The sequence below is a fragment of the Castor canadensis genome, chromosome 13, assembly GCF_047511655.1.
Source record: "Castor canadensis chromosome 13, mCasCan1.hap1v2, whole genome shotgun sequence".
Lineage (NCBI taxonomy): Eukaryota > Metazoa > Chordata > Mammalia > Rodentia > Castoridae > Castor > Castor canadensis.
Window position 1 is genome coordinate 38,571,970 of NC_133398.1, and position 25,455 is coordinate 38,597,424.

General features: G+C 45.5%; 2 protein-coding genes across 2 annotated transcripts; both read left to right on the plus strand.

Moving 5' to 3' along the window:
• Positions 1-863: 863 nt before the first annotated feature.
• On the plus strand, positions 864-7,433 carry LOC109694677 (SPATA31 subfamily F member 3). Its single transcript, XM_074052637.1, has 4 exons — positions 864-1,007; positions 2,288-2,333; positions 2,845-2,905; positions 3,590-7,433. Exons 1-4 carry the CDS (start codon positions 864-866, stop codon positions 7,329-7,331), a joined length of 3,993 nt encoding a protein of 1,330 aa, XP_073908738.1. The 3' UTR covers positions 7,332-7,433.
• A 16,346-nt stretch (positions 7,434-23,779) lies between these two features.
• Ccl21 (C-C motif chemokine ligand 21) lies at positions 23,780-24,958 on the plus strand. The gene is made up of 4 exons (XM_020176785.2): positions 23,780-23,937; positions 24,039-24,159; positions 24,265-24,438; positions 24,517-24,958. The coding sequence occupies exons 1-4, from the start codon at positions 23,871-23,873 to the stop codon at positions 24,548-24,550; spliced, it is 396 nt and encodes a 131-aa protein (XP_020032374.1). The 5' UTR covers positions 23,780-23,870; the 3' UTR covers positions 24,551-24,958.
• Positions 24,959-25,455: the final 497 nt, after the last annotated feature.

Below are 25,455 nucleotides of genomic sequence, written 5' to 3' on the forward strand. Positions count from 1 at the left end.
TTGAGGAAAACAGCATGAGCAGCAAGTAAGTTGTGAACTATAGTCAAAAGTGGCCACTAACCCCTCTGTAGGTACATCACCCTGGGCATGTAGGATGCTAAGAATGCAGGTAGAAACAGCTGTAGCTTCTCAAGTCTTGGACAGAGCTCCAGAAGTGAGCTACATTAATGTGTCTCCATGGAAAGCAGTATTTACATTCTCTTCCCACCCACCAAGACTGGGGGGCTTCTCTTCCTTCCTCCCACAATTTAAAGGTACTGCCACCTTGGCTTTCCCCTGCTGCGTGGGCCATCATCACACCTTCTTGCACTTCTGATTTATGGTCACATGTTGCCTGAAACACCAAAGCTCTCCATTTCTAAGCCATAACAATGCTCTGCCTCCTAAACTCCCGTGTGCTTCTCAGGTGCACTTCCAGGACAGGGAGGAGAGTTGGTGAAGGTTCCTCTGTCCCAGCCACACTTTCTCACAAGGTACTCTGTGTGCCAAAGCCCTTAGGTTTCTGAGGACAGGTGACCAGATAGTTGTTGTGAAGGAGAAAGCACAGTCAATGGCCTGGGGGGCGGGGGGTGGGGGGCGCGGTTAAGAGAAAGTGGGAAACAAACATAGCTTGTGAGCATGGCACCTTTAGGCCCAGGCTATGTAACCTTGACAAGTGACCACACACCTTCATCTGCAGACTGAATCGCCACATGAGCATCCCTTATGAGACAGAAGGGCTTTGTGATGCTGTCTGGTGGCCTGGTTCTGTCCTCTGTGAGGTAGACATGACAAGGCCCAGGGCTGGATGTTATTAGGCTCCAGGACCCTGAAGGCCTACATATAGGGATGGCTGGTCTCCTCATGCTAATGAGGTTTAGACCATGTTGAGTGCTTCATGTGTTCTCTGGGATGCCAAATATCCCTTGTATTACTATGGCTCCATTTTTGCCATTATCCTAATAATCTGGCAAGTGAAAAGGAGTTACTATGGATTGAGGTTGGAACCTAAAAGGAGCTGCTGCCAGGTAGGAAAACACTGTGACCACAACTGAGCTACTTTAAGCCTCACAAGAAGCTTTTACGTTCTCAGTGTTTCTCTGTATTTTCTTCCTCCCCCATTTTTATAATATGCATTCAGTTAATTTGTAACTGAAGTACTTAGAAAAGAATGAAGGAAACTACTTAGAAAAGATAGAAAACCACATAGTACTTATCTGTCTTCTCAGAATCTTTAAGTGCTTACCAGGCCTTCCCAGCAATATATACTAATTAAAAAGTCAAGATCCTCCCTATGTGGCTTGGGTTTAGAACTAGATATAAAAACTATCTCATAGGATCTGAGAAGACCACCCAAATGGGGGACTTTTCTTTTTGGTGGGCTTCGGGGTTTTTTCTGATTAGTTTGCAGTACTGGGGTTTGAACTCAGGGCCTGGCTCTTGCTAGGCAGTTGCACTACCATTTAAGCCATGCCCCCAGCACTTTTTTGCTTTAGTTATTTTTTGGATACCATCTAGCTTTTATGCCTGAATGGACCTGGACTAGAATTCTCCTATCTTTGCTTCCCATGTACCTGGGATGACAACCATGTGTCATTATGCCAGTATTTTTTATTGTTGCTGAGATGGGCTCTCCCAGACTCCACCCCCAGCCCTCCAACCCTCAGCTGGCCTTTAACTGTGACCTTCCTAATCTCCTCCTCCTGGTACTAGGATTACAAGCATGCACCACCACTCTGGGCTCAACCAGTCTAACCAGGCAGACTTCATAAGCAGAAATTCTTGGGTTATCAGAAACACTCTCCCTTTTATCTGTTCAGCTTTTCTGCCTGAGTCATCCTCAGTTCCCTGCAGAACTAGTGAGATTATGCCTTTAATCCTAGCTACTTAGGAGGCAGAGATCAGAAGGATCATAGCTGAAACGCAACCAGGGCAAATAGTTCATGAGACCCTATCTAAAAAATAATACATAGAAAGGGCTGGCGGAATGGCTCAAGTCATAGAGTGCCTGTTTAGCAAACATGAGACTCAGGACTGTAAAAAAATAATAATAATAATAAAAGAACCTGAGAGACTGGGGACAGGAGGAAGCAGAATGGGGAGCCTTAATGTGAATCAGAAACATATAAAGAAGGGAAATGTTGGGATGAAAAAAACGTGGAGTATAGGTAAAGGAAATGTAGGAGAGTGTATAAATGCAGACATACATAGAAAGGGAAAGGGAGATGTATATGACCTTTATCTCACTTTTGGACATGGAAAAGAAAATGGTGTCCCAGTTTCACATTCTAATATTTTTCTCTTTAAGCGTCACCGGAAAGTCAGGCAAAGGGCCAGAGATGCAGCATCAAGAGGTAAAACCCCAGTCTCTTCCCTGATTCCCTACCACTGTGGGAGAGCATCCCATGATTCCTATCCCTCTATGACCCCTGGTGCCAGGAGCCAGGTGTTCTAAACACTGAAGCCTCCAGTGCTACAAATTAACCACTTTCGCAGGGGAGTGCTGTGGGTGGAAAATCAGAACATGGAAATGTTCCAAAATTGTCTACCTTATCCTCCTAAAAATAAAGAATTGAGGAAATAAGGTAGGCGCCCTTAACTGTATCATTTACTAGTTTTATGACCCTGGAGAATTAATCTCTAGTCTTATCCATAAAATAGGCCTAATGTTAAATATATTACACTGTAGTTGTTAGGATAAATGAAAGTGGATAAGGGACAGCATTTATAGATTGTGATGTTGGACCCAGCACGCATTAGAACACTGACTCTGGGTTTTTAGTCTCCTCTTACTGAGTCAAAGTCTTCCTGTACAATGTCCCTGAAACACTCCTATGGAACCTAACACTATGTCCTATTCTACAGCTAGGAGACTTTTCCAGGAAGAAGCTGAGAAGCCATGGAAGCTGCTCTCTGTCATGAAAAGGTGACCTCCTGCTCTTTACAATCTCCCAACTCCCAGCCTGGCCTGTGATTTTTTTGGCCTGGTATGGGACAGGGATGAGGAGAAGGGGATCATGGCTGGGAGGGAGATAACACAGTGGAGGATGATTGACTGGCTGAGAAGGTTAACAGGACAGAGTGCAGTTCCGGTGTCTCAGAGAAGAGTCAGTCACCCAATTCTTTGTGCTAAGGTCCCAGTAGCTCTACAATTCAGGAGTTGAGTAGTGCATAATTCATAAGGGTCACAACATGGGTGGAACTCAGCTATGGGACAAGTTATTCAGCCAAGAGAATGAATTTTTCATGAAGAAGTCATCACTGTCACATTCTCTTTATAGCTACACCCGCAGGGTCTAGCTGACCCTGCTGACATTACCTCTGGTCTGTCCAGGGAGGCCATGTTCTGGGGCAGCCTCAGTGTATTATCTAGTCCTCTCCTTAAGATTTCTAGAGAATGGGACTGACTCCTAACAGATAATGTGTACAGAAGCAGGGATACCCTACACTTCTCAGAATGAAGAATTCCCACAAGGACCGCATTTTCCAGTGTTAGGCCTAAATCTTGTAGGAATGGGGGGGAGGGTGGCAGAACAGAAATCTCTAACAATCCACTTCCAAGGAAGCAGATGTCCCTCCATTGTTAAAGGCTGCCATTTTCTCTTCCCAGCCAGGGCTGGCTTCCTCAGAAGGGAAGTGTACGGCGGCTCCTGTGTGCAGATCCCTGCTGCCAAATCTGCAATGCTGTGGCTCTGGAGATTCAGCAGCTGCTGGACAGTGGTGAGAGCAACCAAGTCTCCCCCACTTTATTGGAGCCATCGCAGGGCTCTTCTTGCCTAGAGATGTTGTCAAGTGTGTCTTTAGAGCAGAATCTGGAGCTTCGTTCCAGACACTCCAGAGATATTTCACTGGCATCTATAATCCCAACCCGGACACAAGTAACAGAGCACTTAGACCACTCAGCCAATGCAGTCAGCATCCAGGAATACTGGACTGATCACCTCCAGACAGGGCAGGAATTTCAACTTCCAGACACGCCCATGGACCCAGTGACTATGACTTCTTCAAGGCTTGAGGAGACTATGGTTCTAGTGAATGAGCAGGAGATGATGCAGAACAACCATAACCTTGTCCAAGAGAACAAATGCCACAATCACTTGAAGCCCCAAGTCTCTTCACTATCCCTGAACCCAGAGATCACTAATCCTGTCTCTTTGGATATGGACTCACTCCTCTCAGCCCACCTGCCATTTCTCAGTCCTAAAGTCCTGAGGCTTCTTGAAGTACATGTAAAAAAATGGATGCATTTCCAGAAGTGGGGTCTCCCCAGACGTGTAAAGGATTCCCTCAAGCAGCTTATGCCAGACCCAACATTGTTTTCACTATACAGAAAATACCCACAAACTTCCCCCATACTGAATATTACTTCTAAGGTCACTATTGACAAAATTAGGACCATATCCCACCATTCCTGGCATTCATGCTTAGTTGGCCAGCCCACACAGGTCCTCTGGGTTTCAGAATGGTCTATTATAGACATGATTCAAAGAAACCAGTGGCAGCAAAACCAAAATTGCTTGCCCTCTCAAGTTGAACTCATAAGTGGCCACTGTTCACAGCCTGAGCAGCAGACTAATGACCCAGGGAGCAATCTGCAGCAGGAATACCAACAGCTATTCTGTGGCCTCCCTTCTCTGCACAGTGAGTCCCTGGTGGCCACTCTCTTGGGCTCTCAAGGCCCCTCCGAGAACACGTCTAAGCCCCCCTTGAAGGACGGTCTCTGCAAAGAGCTCGCCTTCCTCCCCTTGCTGAGACAGCCGTGCAATGACTCAGTCCCACCAAATTCTCCATCTTTCCCAAGTGGGGAGACTCCATCTGAGCATCAAGGAGCTCAGATCACTGTCCCACTTCTGACTCTGGCTGAGTGTGAAGCCTTGGAATGGCACCTGCTGCAGAGGCAGCTCCAGCTTCAATGGGGCCTACCAGCCATCTTCCAGAGATCTCGGCATGCCCAGATCCCCATTCACTGTGACCCTGGTAACAAAGCCCAGTCTCCCAAGACTGACAAAACTTCCTGGCCAGGGAAGCCCTTCTCAGTCCTCACCAGAGAGCTCTTCTTCTTCCCGGAGCATGCCCGCAGGCTGCTGGAATTCCACCTCCAGAAGCACTTGATTCATCTTCGTTGGGGCCTGCCCCAGAAGATTCAACAGTCCTTCCAGTTGCTCCTTTCCTCCCCTGACCAGCAGCCCCTGTCCTGGAGCAGCACAGCTCTACCGAGCATGAGCATTGCTGAGCCTGGGGCCCTGGAGGCCAATGGGGATGGTTACCTCTCCTCACCTATGGTGACCCAAGTGTCGATTCCCATGCCACACTTGTTTGTCCAGGTCCAGGCAATGTTACAGAGCCACATTGACACCAAATGTGAACAGATCCTCCAGGGTAAGATCCCTGACCGTGTATATAGCTCCTGGGAATGGAGAATTCCTGGGGGCCTGGCAGTGGCTCCCCCCTCCTGCATTCCACAAGGCCAGCATCTGGAGCTACAAGCAGCAAATGACCCTGGCCCACATCACAAAGTTTTGCCCTGTGTGCCCATGGCCCTTGAGCAGCAGCACCTGGCCTCAGCAGGTGATGTCATTGAACACCATAAGCTGCCCCAAGCCCTGTCTAAGGAAATCATTGAGAAACTGGAGACAACTTTACAGCACAAGTATTTGGTCTTCCTGTCAGGCCTGCCTGCACTCTACTGTGTGGCTCTCTCTAGGGCCATGTCCCCAGCCACCACTAGCCAATCTGTAATGACAGATAAGGTGCCTGAGTCTATTGAAATCCCACAGCAGACTCTGACCCAGATGAGTTCACTTGAAGACCCCTGTAAGAGGCTTGAGCCATGCTCTCAAGATGACAATGAGACTTGTGAAGACACTACAGAAAAGTTCCAGCATGAAGTGCAAGTGGAAGAAATGACTGAGATGGCGCCTCCAGAAAGCCAGACATGTCCTGGCAGCCCCTACTCACTCAAGACATATATCATGGCTAAATTAAATTTCCACCTGAGAAAAAAAGTCCTAGAGATACAATTGGGGATTCCAGAATGGGCAAAGGAGTCCCAGGACCCAACTGCAGCAGCCGCAGAGAACAAGTCCACACAGACTCTTGAGAATCTAAACAACCAAGGAAGAACAGTGCTCCAGGAACTGCCCATCCCACCAGACCCTCCTCCTGCCCCAGATTCTGAGTGGCTCAACCCTAAAGAAAAGCTGGCCATTGAGTTGAAGACAGTGCAGCACAACCAAAAACAACCAAGTTCTAAAACAGTGCCCCTTGATTCTGACCACTGGGCCTCCAAAATCTCACCACCCAGTGGGGACATGAGTGAGACCCAGGCGCTTTGTGTTCAGATCCAGGCCAGTATGAAAAACTCCAGCCTGGAGGAACCCTGGGGCCCTAAGCCCAAAAGCCCTGGCAAGAACAAAGACACAACCCATGGCCCCATACTGACAGAAAAGAGAGAGGACCCAGGGAAACCCAAGGCAGCAGGGGATCTCGGAGGAGGGGATGCAGGCCTTGGGCTGTCCTCAACCAGTGAAAATAGACAGCATGCTGAAGATCAGAGGCCAGAAGTTATGTTTCTGAGTAAGACACCCCAAGACTCCTGGCGATGGAGACATAGATTTCATCCTACAGATTCCTGTCAACACAGTTCCCAGCATGGTCGTCAGCCTCAGCTTCCAGAGCCACTTGCAGGAGTCCCCAGGAGAAAAGAAACTGATCGTGACAGGCAAGACAGTCAAACTAAGCTAAAAGGCATCCTCTCATCTGAAAGGAGTCCCAAGCGTACTCAGTCTGTGGTACGCTGGGCTTCCCATGGCCAGCCTGTCCTGCGCCAACCAATTCAGGGTAAGCCTTTGCAGGGACAAACTTTGCAAGGTCAAGTTTTGCAGGGGCAGGTGATGCCAGCCCTTGCTCCCAAGAGACCCAGTCTTCCAGAGTCTGGCCTGAGAAATAAGATGAAATCCTTTTTGAGCCGCATTAACCCCGAGATGAAAGGCAAAGGGCAAGTGGAATCCATGCCCTCTACAGCTGGCAAAGAGGCCAAACCCAGAAAAGAAACTGCTGAAAAGAGTGTGGCTCCAGTCAAAAGCCCCATGAAGAGAACTAAGCCAGAGAAGCCAATAGGGTACCCCAAGGTCCGGTCTGCCCCCAGTGAGAAGCCAGCTGGTTCTCATTCCCCAGACAATAAGTTCGGGCTACGCTCCCGACAAGGATCTGCCCCAGTTCAGGTCCACCCCAGCCACTGCCCTCGGCACTGTCCTCGAATGGCTTTGCCACCCAACCAGGGAACTCAGCCTATCTCCCAACCCTCACCTCCGAAACATCATCCTGCTCAAGGATTACACTCAGGGCAATGAAAAGAGTTTCTGGGCCCCCCAGGCTCTGCATCCCTTGAAGAGCACTGCTATTGTCATTTCCAGTAACAAACAGGTGGGGCAGAGCGCCACCAGAAATATACTCTAGACCTCTAAAGAGTTGTCTGTCTGCTCCTTGCATCTGCTGTACTTTGTTAAGGGAAGGAATGAAGGAAGCCAGTAAGTCTACCCCATCTAGGGTTGGAGCTCTAACTCACATTTCAGATGGGTCAGAATTACACTATTCCTAGTCCACCCTGGATTGTTTGTAAAGGGACTAGTACAGGATGGAAGTCCCTTATGTAAAATACAATACAGGTAAAAGTCAGGGGCTCTTGGAGTGACTCAAGTGGTAGAGTGCCTGCATAGCAAGTGTAAATCTATAAGTTCAAGCCCCAGTACTTCGAATCAAAAAAAAAAGACTTTTTTAAAGAATGGCAAAGGTCAGGCTTAAATTCCAAACATCCACTCCCACCAAATTTTGCATCTCTCATATCCACTGGGAAACTTTAGGGAAAATTCTGAGATATGTCTAGATTTCATTACAAAGGCCTGAGGGTGGATTGAAGACGAGATAAGGGAAATTAATTGCCTTATCGCTGCAAACCACCCACAAAAAGACTTTATGTCAGTCTTGACATTAATCCCATCATTACCAGTGTTACCATGTTCTGTTTATTATAAATTTTCCAAATCATTAACCCCAATCAATCCAGAGGCAACAAGTACTTATTTTTATCTACCACTATATGGTGCTTTCTTTCCACAAAGTTTATAAAAAATGTAATTAGCTCTGGTCCAAGTGACATTTTCCAACTGCTACCTAGCCCTGCTGCTGGAAATTGTGAAAATTTGTCCCAGGAACCAATTCCTCCTCCTTTTGGCTGGTATCTGTAATGGCTTAATAGATCCTTCATTTCAGAGATCCCTTGGCCCATAGAGTTTTGGTTCACATCCAAAGTCTAAACAAAGCATTACATCAGTGTGATGAATGCTGTGAGGTATGGGGGTCCTTACACAGAAGGAAGTATCATGAGGGAAGGGTGTGGGACAAGGAGATAAGAGAAGGGGAATCCTCAACTCAGGTCCTCAATTGCCCACCCAATCAAGGCCCTTTAATTCAATGATTAAAAGAATTTCAAAGAGATTCATGGGCATGATTCACAAGGTAAGGGAGAAGTAAAAAGGACAAAAGGAAACACCCTCTGACATGCACAGGGTGGGCGCTAAGAGGCTCAATAGGTGGTTCTCTTCCCAGAGTATATGACCTAACCTAAATGGGGTGGGGGGAGGGGAGGTCCAGTTTAAACTTTAGGGAAAGTGGTGACTTGAAAATCTTCAACCATTTGCTAAGTTCCTGTTTTGATGTCATCACTCAAACATGAAGACAATGGGTCTAGGGTGGCTTTATAATCAAAGCGTCTTGATTATATGGGTGTCTTCTTGTGACCTTGAGCATTCCTTTCTGGTGAAAGAATCACTGAACCAGGACTCATCTAAGGAAATTGCAACTTTTGTAGCACCTAAGGAAGAGGAGAGTGATGGAAGGAATGCATACATGTACTTTCTTAAAAAGATTAACTTTTGCTACTCTAGTGATTTCTTTTAGTCTTAGTTCCTGATATTTTCAGATTTCCTGTGATATTTTCACATAGTACTATCTATCCTGCCTCAGAAGTACTCAGCTAATGAGGAGGTCCCCAGAAGTGTTACAATGAAAATGACCTTAAGAAATATCTTACACTCAACAAATACTGAGTATTTAACTATGTGTCAAGTAGTATACTAAATGATAACAAGACACAGGCCTTGCCACAAGAGAGCATATGATCTCATGAAGTGAACAATGTCACATGCCCAAATATCTAACCATCATATACATTTGGAAGTCCAATATTTATCTCAAACTATATAAAAACAGCTGATCCTTATCTCAAACTAGCAAAAATGCTATGTCTTATTATTGCTTATGTCTTCAACAAAATTGGAAAAGAGAGCAGAACAGGTTCTGCCTGGAAGTGTGTGGGGTGGGAGTAGGGGAGGGGGCGTGGGGCAGGGGAGAGAAATGGCTCAATGTATGCACATATCAATAAATGAATAAATAAAAATGAAAAAGCTGGCAGAGGGGCTCAAGTGGTAGCGTGCCTGCCTAGCAAGTGTGAGGCCCTGAGTTCCAGCCCCAGTACCAAAAAAAAAAAAAAAAAAAAGTTACAAACTATATAAAACTGAACTCTGAATCCCTGCCCCCAACACCCATTCACCCATACCAAACCTTCAATCATAGTATTTCTCACATCATTTAATGGCAACTCCATCTTCACAGTTGTTCAGACTGATGCATCCTTGATTTTTTTATACCAATAGTCCACATCCAATCCCTCAGCCAATCCTGTTGTCTCTACCTTCAAATATGCACCCATATGCATCAAGACTATGACCACTTTTACCTCCTCCTACTGTTATCATTACTGTGAGAACATCATAGCTAATCTCTGTTTTATTCTGAGACCATACTCTCAACAGTCTATCCTCAACACAGAAACATGATGGCCTTTGAGAGAGTTCTAGCTACATATAATGGAAGATAGGTAGGTAGATACAGAGATAGATAGATATAGAGATAGAAAGGTGTATATAAAACCATGATACCAGATAAAATCACAAAGGGATTGAGTGTAAATGAAGAAAATGAAAGATCTAGGATTGGGCTCTGATAGGCTTCTATTTTGAGAAATTGAGCCAGGTACTGGTGGCTCACGCCTGTAATCCTAGCTACTCGGGAGGCAGAGATCAGGAGGATCCTGGTTCGAAGCCAGTCCTAGCAAATAGGCAAATAGTTCACAAGACCCTATCTGGAAAAACCCTTCACGAAAACAGGGCTGGTGGAGTCGCTCAAGGTATAGGCCATGAGTTCAAGTGCCAGTACCACAAAAAAAAAAAGAAAAAAGAAATTGAAGGGGTAAGGGGTAGTACAGTGGTAGAACAGTTGCCTAGAATGTAAGAGGTCCTAGGTTCAATCACTAGCACCAAAACAAAAAAAAATTAGAAAATATAGGAGGAATCAGCAGTCAATGAAATAATGGAAAAACCAGAAGAGTGTGGTATACTGGAAGCCAAAAGAGAAAAAAATTTCAAAGTGATCAATCACATGAAAACTTTTCAACTAGCCGGAGTAAGATGAGAACAATCAGATTTAGTCACAAAGATATTATGTCCTCAAGAGAGGAGGGAGGCTGAGAATGGAGAGCTGGGCGTGGTGCACACACCTATAGTCCCACCACTCAGGAGGCTGAGCCAGGAGGATCCCAAATCTTGAGCCAGCCTGGGCTACAGAGCAAGAGCCTGTCTCAAAAAAACAAAAACAAAAAGAGAGAGAGAAAGAGAATAGGAGAGGAGAAGAGCAATTAGTGATAGCAAGTGTAATCACCTCTTTCAAGGAGTTTTGGTCAAACATGCACAAGGCCTAGGATTTAATCCCCAGCACTACACAAAAACGTACAGAAATATGAGACAATGCCACTAAGAGGGTGTTTTCAAAATGTATGGACATATAGATGTTGAAAACTTATGGAAAAGATGCAGTTGAGAGGGATAAATGAAGGACAAAAAGGGAAGAACTGCTGAAACAACATTGTGGTGTAGGAGTGAAGGAATGGGAGCAAGTCCTCAGTGAGCATGCCAGTGTTGGCTTTGCACTGGTAAGTGAAGACAATAGTGTTAATAAGAGTGCTTTGTGGGTAAGAAGAACTCTTTCTCTCAAATTAGATTGTGGGCTAAAATCCAGAGAGGTGAATGAAAATCTAGGGAAGGCCCATGATTCCCCCCACAGGGATGAAGAGCCAAAGTGAAAAAAATGGGAGGTAGAGAGGGATTCTGGAAGTTATAATGGAAAATTTCTGTTAGGACCTAAGGGGTTGGTGGCAGTATGAGCAGAGATGGGCATGAAAAGGTAGTTGAAGTTGCTGATCATGTATACTAAAGCATGGGTTCTTGGAACATTGGAGCAGCAGGAAAGATCCCAGGGAAAGTTCTAAATGTATGAAGCCTGAAGAAGAACATGGGGCTGGAAACATAGTAACAAGACAGGAGTGGCATCCAAATGCTAAGCAAGGGACTGGGGGATTGAGTGCAGGAGGAGAGACCTGGAAACAGGAAGACAAAGAGGGTGCCCAGAGTAGGTAGGTGGACCCAACTGACCACCCTAATATTCTTCAGAAGGTGGCACCTCTGCTGTTTGATTCCAACCTACCACGGAGGAGCCAAGGGCTGGAGTAAGAGTAGAAATTGCTGGGTTTCCTTATGATGTGGTATGAGGGACAAGAGGTGCCCTTTGTTCAAAGGAAAACTAGGATCAGTCACCATCCCATCAAACTATGAGGAAGTAGTGGCAGGACTTCCTTCCTCTGATAGGATCTACTTTTTAGCATTATGTGTCCCCTTTTACAAAAATGTAGGAAGCCCAGACAGCAAGTAGTATGGACGTGTTGATCCTGTGAATGGTGATTCTGTGTATGAAGAATGGGAGGCCCAGCCCCTAATTGGTCCCCAGGGCAGAAACACACAAAACCCAGGCCTGCTGAGCCAACATTCTCCAGGTGTTTTCCTGAAGCATCCCAAAGATCAAAGGAGGTCTTGTGACAGGCACATCCTTTCTGCCTAGTGGGAGTGGGGAAGAGAATCATAGAGCTGGGAGACTAGAGGGAGCTTCAGAATGAAGGGAACTGACTAGGAAAAGTCACAGTGGCCTCAGGTGGGAAGCAGGGTTAGCGTGCACACATCCTGCTTTAGGGTGGAACAAGCCCTTCCCATGCCCCCCACAGGCTCCTACCTGTCACAGGCCAACCTGGGCTCATGCTGCTGACCAAAGCACCCTGACAAAGAGCTGGGGACAGACAGATGAGCTGGAACTGAGACTTAGGATTCTGAGTTCTTGGTAGAATCAAGAACAAGGGAAAGACAGGATCAAGGATGTTGATACAGGATGCTGATGGAGAATGAAGTCTTCTTATCCCATCCCATAATCATAGACAATCCCACCCTTCACCTTTCCCTAAGCTCAAGAGAAGAAAATCTAAAGAAGCAAAACTTCATGAGGGCACACTTTCAAGAATTTGCAACTCCAGATTTAGGGTAGATGCCGGGAATATATCAAGCTTGCTAGGGAATGCTGGGGTTCACCTCTAACTCATTGTGTCATGGTGAATGGTCCTGACCCTTTGACCCTCTAAAGGAGCACTTCAGAATTGTCTGCAAGCAATATCTGGCAACTGAACATGAACAGACAGTGAAGAACAGCCTCTCCACAACATCACTTCTGTTAAATGCTGGGTCATAGAGGTCAGAAACCATGGCCACTTCAGTTTTGTACCTGCTCCCTGAAGCCCAGGCAGTGAGGGCAAAGAACACAGATGAGCACAGGAGTAAACCACATGGAGATGCTGCTCCCTGCACCATGGGAGGTGGTGGGGCCTCTGCTCCTTTACCAGCCCACCAAGGCCTAATGCTCCACCAGCACTCTAGAGCCCATAGCCTAGACCAGACAAGCATAGAAGGAAAGTTAAGAATGGTTCCTGGGCTGGCAGAGTGGCTCAAGTGGTAAAGAGCTTGCCTAGCAAGCATGAGGCCTTGAGTTCAAACCCTAGTACCACAAAAAAGAAAAAAAAAAGAATGGTTTCTGTGTCCACCTCAAGAAGGAAGAAGGGGTTGGATATGGTGGTGCACATCTGTAATCCCAGCAAGCAGGAGGCTGAGGAAGGAGGATATTAAGCTTGAAGCACGCCTGGGCTACATAGCAAGACGCTGTCTCAAAAAAGAAAAAACAAAGAACAATAAGTGAGAAAGAGAGGAAATACAGCCTTGACTTTTGTGGGGATATGAGAAGCAAGTGTAATGCAGACCTGTAAGGTGCGGGGACACTAAGAAACAGCCCCACCAGGTCTGACTGAGCTTGCAAAGGACCACCCATTCCCATGCCCAGAGATAGTGAGGCCACGACCCTGAGCCTTGGTTGGATGAGAGCATGGGGAGAGAAAGGGGGCCTGGGAAGGGGCCAGAGACAGATCGCATTTCCAGAAGGAGGGGTGTGGGTTGCCAACTGCCCCCATTCCTGCCTTGTCCCTCTCCTCCACCACTTCTTCTCTCGGCTCCCAGCCAAAGGTGCACACTGGGGGATTTCCAGAGTGTATCACTTCCAAGGTCAGGCCCGCTCCACAGGCCAAACGGCCAGGACCCTGGGCAGGCAGCCTGACCCATGGGACTCCAGACATCGGGAAGGGAAGCCATTCTTTGCGGTAAATAGTGCTGGCAGCTGGGGTGTGCCGGGGAAAGGGGGAGGGCAAAGTGAAAGGCTGGAGCAGAATCACACACCACACAGATACTGATTTAGAGCATGCACAAATGTGTCTAGGAAACACAACTACGTAGATTCGTGAACACCCTGCATCAGACTTGCTGGAGCGCACACAGGCACCAACATTGATGCAGACACAAAGGCAAGTCTGCACAGACCCACAGATACAAATGTCAAATTCATCCTTCAAACCTTTCTCCTCCATTTCCTTCAGTAAGCCTCTAGGCCACTGCTGATGAGGCCTCTCTGTCTTCCTCTCAATTCTGGTTTGTAACTTCTGTCCTATTGTGTGTCCTTTAATAGGACAGACTTGTATTCACATATATCAGCCTGACCTCAACAACTTGGCTCTGTGCTGTTAAAGAACTGTCAAGTCAGGAAATGAGTCCACTTCCCTATTCATTATCCCATCTTCACCTACACACCAAACACCATGAGGGTCCTCAGTTTACTGAGAGCTTCATGCCTGCAGGGCCTGACTCCCAGATTTTGACAAGGCAGACACAAGAGAAGGACAAACCAGACAGATACACCTAGTCTAGGTTACCCTCAGAGAACCATCAAGAACCATTCCCAGGAAGGAGTTCCCCCCAACACAAAACATGACCCCTGTGTAGCTCTACCTTAAGAAAAATTTTTTTGTGGTACTGGGGTTTGAACTCAGGGCCTCATACTTGCTAAGCAGGCACTCTACCACTTGAACCACTCTGCCAGCCCTTGGGTATTTTTGAGATAGAGTCTTGCTTTTTTTGCCCTGGCTGACCTCAAACCACAATCCTCCTGATATCTGCCTTCCAAGTTGCTAGAATTACAGGTGTGATTACTGGCACCCAGCAAACTTCTGCATAATGTGGAGTTACTTGAGGTTTTGTTGTTGTTGTTGTATTTGGTGGGACTGGGGTTTGAACCCAGGGCTTTGCACCTGCAAAGCAGGCACTCTACTGCTTGAGCTACACCTCCAATCCTCACATTTTAATGTTAACTGCAATGCCACTCCTACAACGTGACTCTAATCCCATTCCCAGAGTAAACTCTAAGTGGAACCCTTGGAACAAGCGTATCTCAGAAAGGTAATGTTGGTGGGTGGTGACAAAATTTGTTTACATGGCCAAATACGTTTGTCCTAGAAAACTCTGATGCTCCCTATCCCCAGGATCTGAATGCCTACCTGCTCCGGTCTGATAACTGTGGGGACACTTGTTCTGCTGGAGTATAGCAGGTCCTCACCTGTACCAGACCAACAGCCTACAACATGCAGAAGCCTAGATCCCTCTCCAGACTGTCTTAGAATTTTAAAACTAATCTGTAACATAAAATTTAACTCCTGGGCCAGTGTTCATCTCAATCCTAAACGTAAGCAGTACCCTACTAACCCAATTCCAAACTGAATTCCAGCCCCAGTTTATTTCAGATTTTTTTTTTTTTAAGTACTAGCATTTGAGTTCAGGGCCTACACCATGAGCCACTCCACCAGCCCTGTTTGGTGATGGATTTTTTCAAGATAGGGTCTTGCGAACTATTTGCTCAGGCTGGCTTCGAACAGTGATTCTTCTGATCACTGCCTCCTGAGTAGCTAGGATTACAGGTGTGAGCCCTCAGTGCCCAGCCAAACCCTACATTAACGTCACTGGGATTGCATCTCTGCATTTACCATTGCCCAACTCCAATCTGTAACCTCATCAATGCTGCTCCAAGAATAAGCCTAACTCTAGCCCTAGCCCTGGCAGGCATACACTGGGTATGTTTCTACACTGGGCACATGCAGTTCACATATGTATGAAGGTTTGTGTCACTTGCACTCTCAGAGACTCAGTGGTTTCTTCAGGAACAGCTGCTCTGTCCACAGGGCATCTTGTTCCTGGATGGTTCAACATTCTGCTGGGAACCCACGAGCACCAAAGCACCCAGGCCCTTTGACCCTTGTTGGATATAGAGGCCCATAGAACATGCCCCCCCACCAAATCCTGTTCCAGGACTAACCCAGCCCCTGAGCTCAAATTCCCGCCATACCCCTCCTGGCTCTTGTCTGCCAAGCTGGGAGCATCTGCGGTCCTGGAACCCCCAGCAGCAGGAGCACGCAAGTCTGCAACTTGGGGAATGCGGCCCTTCCAAAGTGGGGATTTCCAGATTCTTGCAACACCCACACCTAGAGTATTACCCCAGAACTGGCTCAGGTGCCTGTCCCAAACAGGTAGTGGACCTGCTGATACTGAGCTGAGGGAGCATCAATACACAGTTTTTCTCCCTATTCCAGGGTCTCAGTCTGGTGATGGGTTGTTAGTTCTGCATTTATCATCAGGATAGAGCTGACACCAGCCACATGTACCTGTCCCATCCTTCATCATCCCCTGTTCCTTGGCCTCCCCAGAAGTCAAACAGTACCCATGTTCACTCAGGAGCCAAAACCTTCACCCTAAAACTAGGACTCCTGGGTGGATACTCACATCTCAGATGTGCCACCATTGGAGACTTTGTGTTCCTTCCCACTGTCTACATGCAGCCTGGCCTGAGGACCCAAAGCCTTTGTTCTGGGATTCAAACTAGACTCCTGCATCCATCCAGGCTAGGGTTCAAGTGAGACTGTGGGCTGGGATGAGCCCAGGCAAGGTGAGGTCAGAGGAATGGCTAGTTGGACAGCATCAGAGGCCTAAGGGAAGGATAGCATCTCTGCTCATCATTTCAGTCCTGGGCACTGTATTTACACCTGGGTTCATTCCCTTCCAGGCTGCCTCAGTGCCTCCTTCTCATGTCCTCAAGTCCATCTACAGACAAGGGAGGGGCAGAGATTTGTCATCTCTTTTGCTCTCAAGGTCAAATTCCTCTGCTCTAGCTTTGTCCAGCCAGGTTTCTGGCTCTAGCAAACCTCAATTGTTTCCCTCCTTTCCATCCAGGTCCATAATTTAGCTTCTTAGCCCCAGGAGCAAACAAGGAGGCCCCAAAATCTCCAGGGTGGAACCTCTCTTTGAGGCTCATGTTCCAAGGAAGGTACTTGAGTCTATGCTAGAAAAACCTTCCTAAATCTATGTAAGGTGGGCAATGATGGGACCTGAGGGGGCTGTGGACACCTTCTCAAGCAAAGCCCCTCTCTCCCACAATGTCATACATAAGGAAAAGGGGAGTATCTTGGAAGAAAGGTGGGTCCTGGGACTTTAGGAGAGGGAGCAGCACAGCCCCCTTCTTACTTTCCATTATCCCCTTTTTCCATACACTGTATCAGGCCAAAAAGTCTCCCTCCCTCCTCACTCTACCTTCCTTTTCCCCATATCACCTTTATCCCCTCCCACCAACTTTATGCCCATCTGGAGTGTGAGAAGTGGAGAACTGACCCAGGTGGCTCTTTCAGCCCCACCAACCAAATACTTGGAATTACCTGGACAACTTGTTAAAAATACAGAGTCTTTGGCTCTATTCTGAGATTTTATTTAAGAAGGTCTGGGGTATTCACTAATTCTGTACTGGGAGGAGATGCGGTTCTAGAGTTTGAGCTCAGGATAGAGCTGACTAGGACAGTGTTTGCTAGGTGTGCACTCTACCACTTGAGTCACACCCCAACCATGTTTGCTTTAGTTTATTTTTTGGATAGGATCTCATGTGTTTGCCCAGGCTGGCCTCAGACCATAATCCTCCTACTTGTATCTCCCACATAGCTGAGATTGCAGGTGTACACAACCTAATTTGTATTTTTTTTTCCTGTGTGGTACTAGGGTTTGAACTCAGGGCCTACACCTTGAGCCACTCCGCCAGCCCTTTTTAGTGATGGATTTTTTTCAAGATAGGGTCTCTCGAACTATTTGCCCAGGCCGAACTGCAATCCTCTTGCTCTCTGCCTCTTAAGTAGCTAGGATTATAGGTGTACACCACCAAACGCAGCCTAATTTGTATTTTTAACAAGCTCCCCAGGTGATTCTGAAGCAGGACCACATTTGGAAACAACCTAATACAATGTGACTCTATTATCTATGCACCCTCCCCCACCTCCAGGCCCATGCTGTCCCGCTTTTGATAAAACTTAAGAGATAGACTGTTGACTGTGTTCTTAGTCACTTCCACAGATGCAGGTAGGGAGATGGTGGAGTTAAAATTTAACATTTTCTAGTGCCAGGATCTAACTTCAGACCAGGTAAAAGCCAAGAAATCTTATCTCCTTGTTTTTGCCAGTCATGTTCCAAGAACGTCTGCCTCTTACCAGCAGGGGCATTCCATGCCCCGCTTAAGGTCACAGCCTATTGGAAAACCTCAGACTCAAGGCCCAATTATCTCTCCTTCTCCAGGCCCCTCAGATTCCAACCCCTCTCTTCTGTGAACCTAGGGATAAAATACCATCTCTTCATTCCCATTCCAACAGTGTCTCTATCTCCCATGTCTCTGCATCACCCCCCTCCCAAAAGCAATCCCTGTCTCACAGGCCCAATATTTCTGTCACACCTGTGTCCTTTACCATCCCCATCCAGCTACATCTGTCCCAATCCACATTCTCCTCTCCAACTCCCTATGGCTTCCTTGTCCCCTCATAAGCCATCCTTTCAGAAAACTATTGGCCTGCTGCTGGGTTTAGCAGCCTGGAACCAGGTAGACTTTCCAGTTCCGTCCTGGTAATCACAACTAGATGGTCTCAGTCCAATTTTAAACAAAGATTCTAAATTATAACCCAATAATTCTCCACACACCATACACCAGGATAAGTTCCAAGTGGATAAAAGATTTTAAATGTAAAAACTAAACTATGGGAATGATATCATACAAAATGGCAGAGTAAGAAGCCATCATTCTTTGGTGGAGGGTTGGTCCATCCATCAAAACAACTCCTGAGGTGAAAAAAGTGATTGAAGTCAGCTATCTCAGAACTCTGTAACTTGATTGGGCACTTCGGGGGTGAGAGAGTGCTTGATGAAAGGAGCAGCAGGTCTTTCATAAGAGAGCATAACGCATGAACTAGTTACCAGCTGACACTGTGGCAGGGTGGGCAATGAGAACCTTGTCCCCCCAAAATTTGGGGTTGTGGATTTTAGTTGGTATGGTATTTCTCTAAGGGACAGGCTTGCTTTGGTTTTAACCTTCTTGGGCTTCAGCTGCTTCCCCAACAAAAATATATCAACAGATTAAAAAAACAGAACATTTTATTTAGGAGGTGGGGTGGAAAAAATATTTCTCAGGTCACTAGCTGACCACAAATATACAAAAGAGAAATTTCAATGACCCTATACAACAAAGAATTCACACTTTGCAAAATTACTTTGGAAAAGTCACAGATGAATGACACAGTCCTCAACAAGTAAACATCAGCAACTTCTAACAAGCATAAGAATTGAGTTTCCAAAGATTCCATATTATAATATTCAGAATGACCAGTTCTCAACAAAAAAGTACAAAGCCTAAAAGGAAATAGGAAAGTATAGACCATTTATAGGTAAAAAAGAATATGACAAACTATTCCAGACTAGCCCAGATATTGGGCATACTAAATGAAGACTTTAACTGTTTCAGGGATGAGCATGGTGGCACAAAAGTGTGGAGTCAGAGATCGGGAGAATCATGGTTCAAAGCCAGCCTGGGCAAAAAGTTAGTGAGACCCTTATCGTGGTCAACAAGCCCAGGTTGGTGATATATGCCTATAAGCCCCACTATGCAGGAGGCATAGGTAGAAAGATCAAAGTTCAAGGCCAATTGTGGGCAAAATGTGAGACCCTATCTAAAAAATAACTAAAACAAAAGGGAACTGGGGGCGTGGCTCAAGTGGTAGAGTGCACCTACCTAGCAAGAGTGAGTTTAAACCCCAGGACCACTAAAAAAATAAATAACTGTTTTAAATATGTTCAGTAGCTGAAGGAAACTTTGGGCAAAGAACTAAGGGAAATCTGGAAAACAGTAAAACTTTGGGCAAAGGCAATCTGGAAAACAGTGTATGAAAAAACTGGAACAGCTTAGTGCAGTGGAGCATGCCTGTAATCACAACATTCAGGCGGTGAAGGCAGGAGGCTAGCCTGGGCTACATAGCAAAACCCTGTCTCAGAAAAACAGAGTTGGGAGTGCAATGTAGTGGTAGAGTGCTTACCTAGTATATGCAAGGCCCTTAGTTCCATTCCCAGCATCCCAGCAATGAGAGGTAGGGAGGAGAAGAAGAAAGAAAGGAGGAGAGGGGAGGGAAAGAGAGAGGGAGACAGGAAGGGAGAGACTCTTTCCCAATCACAATGGAATGACAATAGGGAAATTTATGGTTGAAATACTGCATGAAAACACTTTAAAGAACCAGAGGCAATAGAGCAAACTAATCCCAAAGATAATGGAAAGATGGAAACAGTACAGATTAAAACAGAGATAAAACAATAAAGAAAAATTAACAAAATCAGAAGTTGATTCTTTGAAAATACAACCAAATTGTCAAAACTTTATTTAGCTAAATTGAGGGAAAAAATGATTCAAATTATTAAAATTAGGAATGAAAGTGAGGACATCACTATCAATTTGACATAAATAAAAAGGTTTGCTGGGGCTGTGCCTCAAGTGGTAGAGGGCCTGCCTCATAAGCACAAGGTCCTGAGTTCAAACCCTAGTATCACCACCACCAACCACAACAAAGGATTGTAAGAGAATGCTATGATTAACTATATTCCAACAATTTGTATAGCCTAGATGAAATGGAAAATTCCCAACACACACAAACTACCAAAACTGACTAAAGAAATAGAAAATCTGAATAGATCTATAATAAGTAAGGAAATTGAATCAGTAATCTTTAAAAATCCTGAGAAAGAAAAGCTCAGTACTGATGGCTTCACTGGTGAATTCTATCAAATATTTAAAGAAGAGATAACATCACCCTTTCTTAAACTCTCCCAAAAAACTGAAGAGGAAGTAACACTCCCTAACTCACTCTTGACACCAAAGCTAGATAAAAATACTACAAGAAAAGAAAGACACCAATATCCCTCACAAATATAAATGTAAAAATCCTCAACAAAATATTAGAAAACCAAATTCAGTAGCATATTAAAATAATAATATACCATGACCAAATGGGACTTATTCCCACAATGCAATGGTGGTACAAAATACTAAAAAAAATCAACTTTTAATATACCTCATCAAAGAATGAAGGAAAAATACATAGTCATCTCACTTGATACAGAAAAAGCATTTGAAAAAAATCCAATAGCCTGGCTGAGCACCAGAGGCTCACATCTGTAATCCTAGCTACTTAGAAGGCAGAGATCAGGAGGCTTGGGATTTGAAGCCAGCGGAGGGCAAACAGTTTGCAAGAACCTATCTTGAAAAAATCCATCACAAAAAAGGGCTGGTTGAGTGGCTCAAGGTGTAGGCCCTGAATTCAAACCCCAGTACCACCAAAACAACAACAAAAAAATTCAGTAGCCTTTCATGATTAAAAAAAGAACCCTCAAACTAGAAATAGAAGGGAATTTTCTCAACATGATAAAGGCTATATATGAAAAGCCCACAGGTAACACCATAATTAGTGGGGAAGACTGAAAGATTTCCTCCTAATATAAGGAACAAGACAAGATAGAAGATGGCATCTTCTATTCAACATGGTGCTAGAAGTTCTAGCTAGAGCAATTAAGGCAAGAAAAAGAAATAAATGGCATCCAAACTAGAAAGAAGTAAATTTGTCTCTATTCATGTATGAAAAATGATCTTATATGTAGAAAACCATAAAGAAACCACACACACACACACACACACACACAAACTTGTTAAACTAAAGGAATTCATCAAAGTTTCAGGATACAAACCAATACCCAAAAATCAGTTGGATACCTTGCACTAGCAATGAATGATTCTAAAAGGAAATTAAGAAAATAATTCCACTTAAAATAGCACCAAAAAGGACACTTAGGAATAAATTTAACTAAGAAGGTTAAGATTTGTACACTGAAAACTACAAAACAGTGCTTCTTAAAGAAGACCTAAATAAATGGAATCCTTTGTTCATGAATTGGAAGACAATATTACTCAGATGACAATACTATCTAAAGTGATCCACAGATCTCAATGCAATCTCTATTAAAATCCCATAGCATTTTTTTTCAGAAACAGAAAAATGCATCCTAAAATTCACATAGAACTTCAAGGAAACCCAAACAGCCAAACAATCTTTAAAAAGAACAAAGATGGAGATTCACATCTCTTGGTTTCAAAACTTACTGCAACACTACAATGATCGAAACAGTGTGGCACTGGCATAGGGGTAGACACACAGACCAATGCAACAGAATAAAGAAACCAGGCCTGGTAAGGCACACCTGTAATTCCAACTACTTGGGAGGCAGAAGCAGGGAAGACTGAAAGTCTGAGGCAAGCCTAGGGGAAAGATGGTAAGATCCTGTCTCAAAAACAAAATATAAATAAAGGGCTGGAGTTGTAGCTCAAGTTGTAGAACATATGCATGAGGCTCTGGGTTCAATTCCCAGAAATAGAAAGAGAAAACACAGGAATGAATCTTCACACATATTGTCAGTTATTTTGAACAAGTTTGCAATCTTTTCAACAAGTGGTGCTGGAAAATGGGATATCCACATGCAAAAGAAGTTGGGCCTTACTTTATATACAAGACTTAACTAAAAAATCAGACCTAAGCCAAGCACTGGTGGCTCAGTGTAATCCTAGCTACTTGACAGGCTGAGACCAGGAGGATCTCAATTTGCCAACCTGGGCAAATAGTTCATGAGACCCCCATCTCCAAAATAGTCTGAACAAAATAGACTGGAGATGTGACTCAAGGGGTAGAGCTCCTGCTTTGCAACTGCAATGTTCTGAGTTCAAACTCCAGTCACACACACACACACAAAATCATACCTAAATGTAAGAGTTAAAAAACTATACAACCCTTGAAATAAAACATAGGAGAACCTTCATATGCTTGGATTTGACAATGATTTTTTAAATATGGCATCAAAAGCACAGGCATCAGGAGGAAAAAAGGAAAAGGTAAATTGAACTTCACAAAAATTGTAAAATTCTGGCTCTGCTCTGCTTCCTGGCTGCATGTGAACAGCTCTGCTGTGCCACATGCTCCCACTGCCATGATGTTCTGCCTCATGACAGGCCCAGATACAGGGAACCAAATGATATAGACTGAACCCTCTGAAGCCAAGACTCAGATGCCCAGTTTTGAAGAAAACTTGGAAAAGGGACTCACAAATCATGCCATGGTACATGGCACAGAAATGGCAGAAGGTACATGGGTCAGGTGTAAATGAGCAACAGCTATACCTTGAGATGTCCAAATTTATATTGGTCTGATTAAGGTCAATAGAGGCCAAACACTTCTCAGAAGCCTTCTTGCTGTCAACAAACTACCTCTGGAATAGAATTTCCATTTAAACCTGGGCCTGGCATTGGTGGCTCATGCCTATAATCCTAGCTACTTGGGAAGCTGAGATCAGGAGGATCTCAGTTCAAGACAAGCCCAGGCAAATAGTTCATAAGACCCACCCCCCCATCTCCAAAAATAATCAGAGCAAATGGATTGGAGGTGTCGTTCAAGCAGTACAGTGCCTCTTTGCAAGTGTAAAACCCTGAGTTCAAACTCCAGTCTCACCAAAAAACAACCAAACCTTGTTAAACTAAGAAGGGTTAGAAAGATGGGCTCACACATGCAAATGACACCACCAAAAAGAAATATCAATAAAAATCTGAAGGCAAAGTTTAAAAAACTTTTTTATTTTGCTCATCAAAGGACACTATTAACAGAATAATTTTTAAAAAATAATAAAGTGGGAGGAAACATTTGCAAATCATATATCTGATAAGTGTGTATTATTGAAGATATATAAAGAACACTTACAATTCAATAATGGGTTGCTGGAAAGAGAGGGACAGTGTAGAGCCTGGAGCACAGTAAGGAAGCACAGTGTTCCAGGGGAGAAGCAGCAAGGCTTGCGCCCAGATGGGGCTGGAAATAGAAGGAAAGGCCTCATGGATTCAACTGCTGTTGAGGAGGTAGAGTCAGGCAGCTGGGGAATTGATTGGTTGTGTGTTTTTAGTTTGGGCATTAGAGGGTTGGGCACAAGCATAGGACCAGATTTCAGGAAGGAAAGGGAGGGGGAGTAAGGGAACTGAAAGTCTCTGAATGCATAAATAGGCAGAGGGCCAGTCCCAGCCCACACACAGACCCCAACTTGCAGCTGTCCATCTCGCTCACAACTCTGGACTCATCCTCATCCTCAGCCACGGCCATGGCTCAGATGCTGGTTCTGAGCCCCCTTATCCTGGTCCTGGCCTTCTGCATCCCTCAAATCCAAGGTACCAAGGAGGGAGGAGCTTTAGCTAGGAGAAAGGGGTTGGAGAGACCTGAGCAAGAGCTCATAAGCAACCCCTGGCTCCCTGTGAACCCCACTCTACAGGCAGTGATGGAGGTGCTCAGGACTGCTGCCTCAAGTACAGCCAAAAGAAGATTCCCTACAACATTGTCCGCAGCTACCGGAAGCAAGAACCAAGCTTAGGCTGCCCCATCCCAGCGATCCTGTGAGTGGACAAAAGGGAGGTGGATATAGGCGCAAGGGGAGTTGGGATGAGTGGGGAAGGCATGGCAGGCAAAACTAAGAAGACTTACTAACCTCCAATCCCCAGGTTCTCGCCCCGGAAGCGGTCTCAGCCAGAGCTGTGTGCAGACCCTAAGGAGGACTGGGTGCAGAAGCTGATGCAGCGTCTGGCCAAATCACCAGCCCCACCAAAACCAGATCAGGGTTGTAGGAAGAACAGGGGAGCCTCCAAATCTGGAAAGAAAGGAAAAGGCTGTAAGAGGTAAGAAAGATGAAGGGACATGGGAGGAGAATGTGGGAGCTTCGATCAGCCCCACACATACCTCTTCTGTCCTCCCAGGACTAAGCAGACACAAACCCCAAAAGGACCATAGTCCAGTGACCAACCTGGAGCCCAGGAAGCCCCTACCAACCTCACCAGGACTTGGAGCCCCAATGCAAGGGGCAAGAAGGGGGCTAGAAGAGAGGAAGGACTCAGGAGCCCCAGAGCAGTCACACACAGCCCCCTGCTGGCCTCATTACACCCCATTTCCTGCTTCAACCATTCTATCTGCATTTCCATCTTGACCTTGTATGGCTGAGTTGCCCATGCTGGACCAGGTCCAGAGAGGCAGAAGAAAGAAAGTCTCCCAGGGAGTGAGGGAGGAGACAGCAGGACTGTCCCCTTTGGGAGGTCACCCAGGATCCAAGACCTGTCCCTGCTCCCCATTGCACTCTACCTTTCCCTTGTAAATGTGATTTATACCTAAGTGAATAAAAAGTTATTCCAGCCTCTATTCAAATACCTGTTCTTGTGTGTTGGTATTCACAGAGAAGTCAATGTCACTACTGGGTGGGGTCACATACTCCGGGGTCCCGGGTAAGAACCCAGGACCGTGAATTCTATGTTCCTACCTTTCCCAACAGTTTCACTGTTTGCCAGGTGCTCAACCCCTGGGCAGTTGCAGAGAGGCTGATAGGCAGGGTGGTACCTGGTCTCTGAGGAATCTCTGCCACCAGAGCACCAGTGCTTATACACACACACACACACACACATACACACACACACACACACACACACACACACACACACACACACCATGGCTCTGCAGGTCTCTGGAACCCTTAAGAGATTCCTTCCCTAATTCTATTCAGCACTCTCTTACTCCAGAAGTGTCCTGAGATCTTTCCCCGAGATCTACCAGGGACCGCCCCCCTTTCCTTGGGACCTCTAAGTATAAAGGTCCCCAAGAGTGATACTGTAGCCTGGGACCCTAGTAGTGCAGGAAAACCCAAGTTC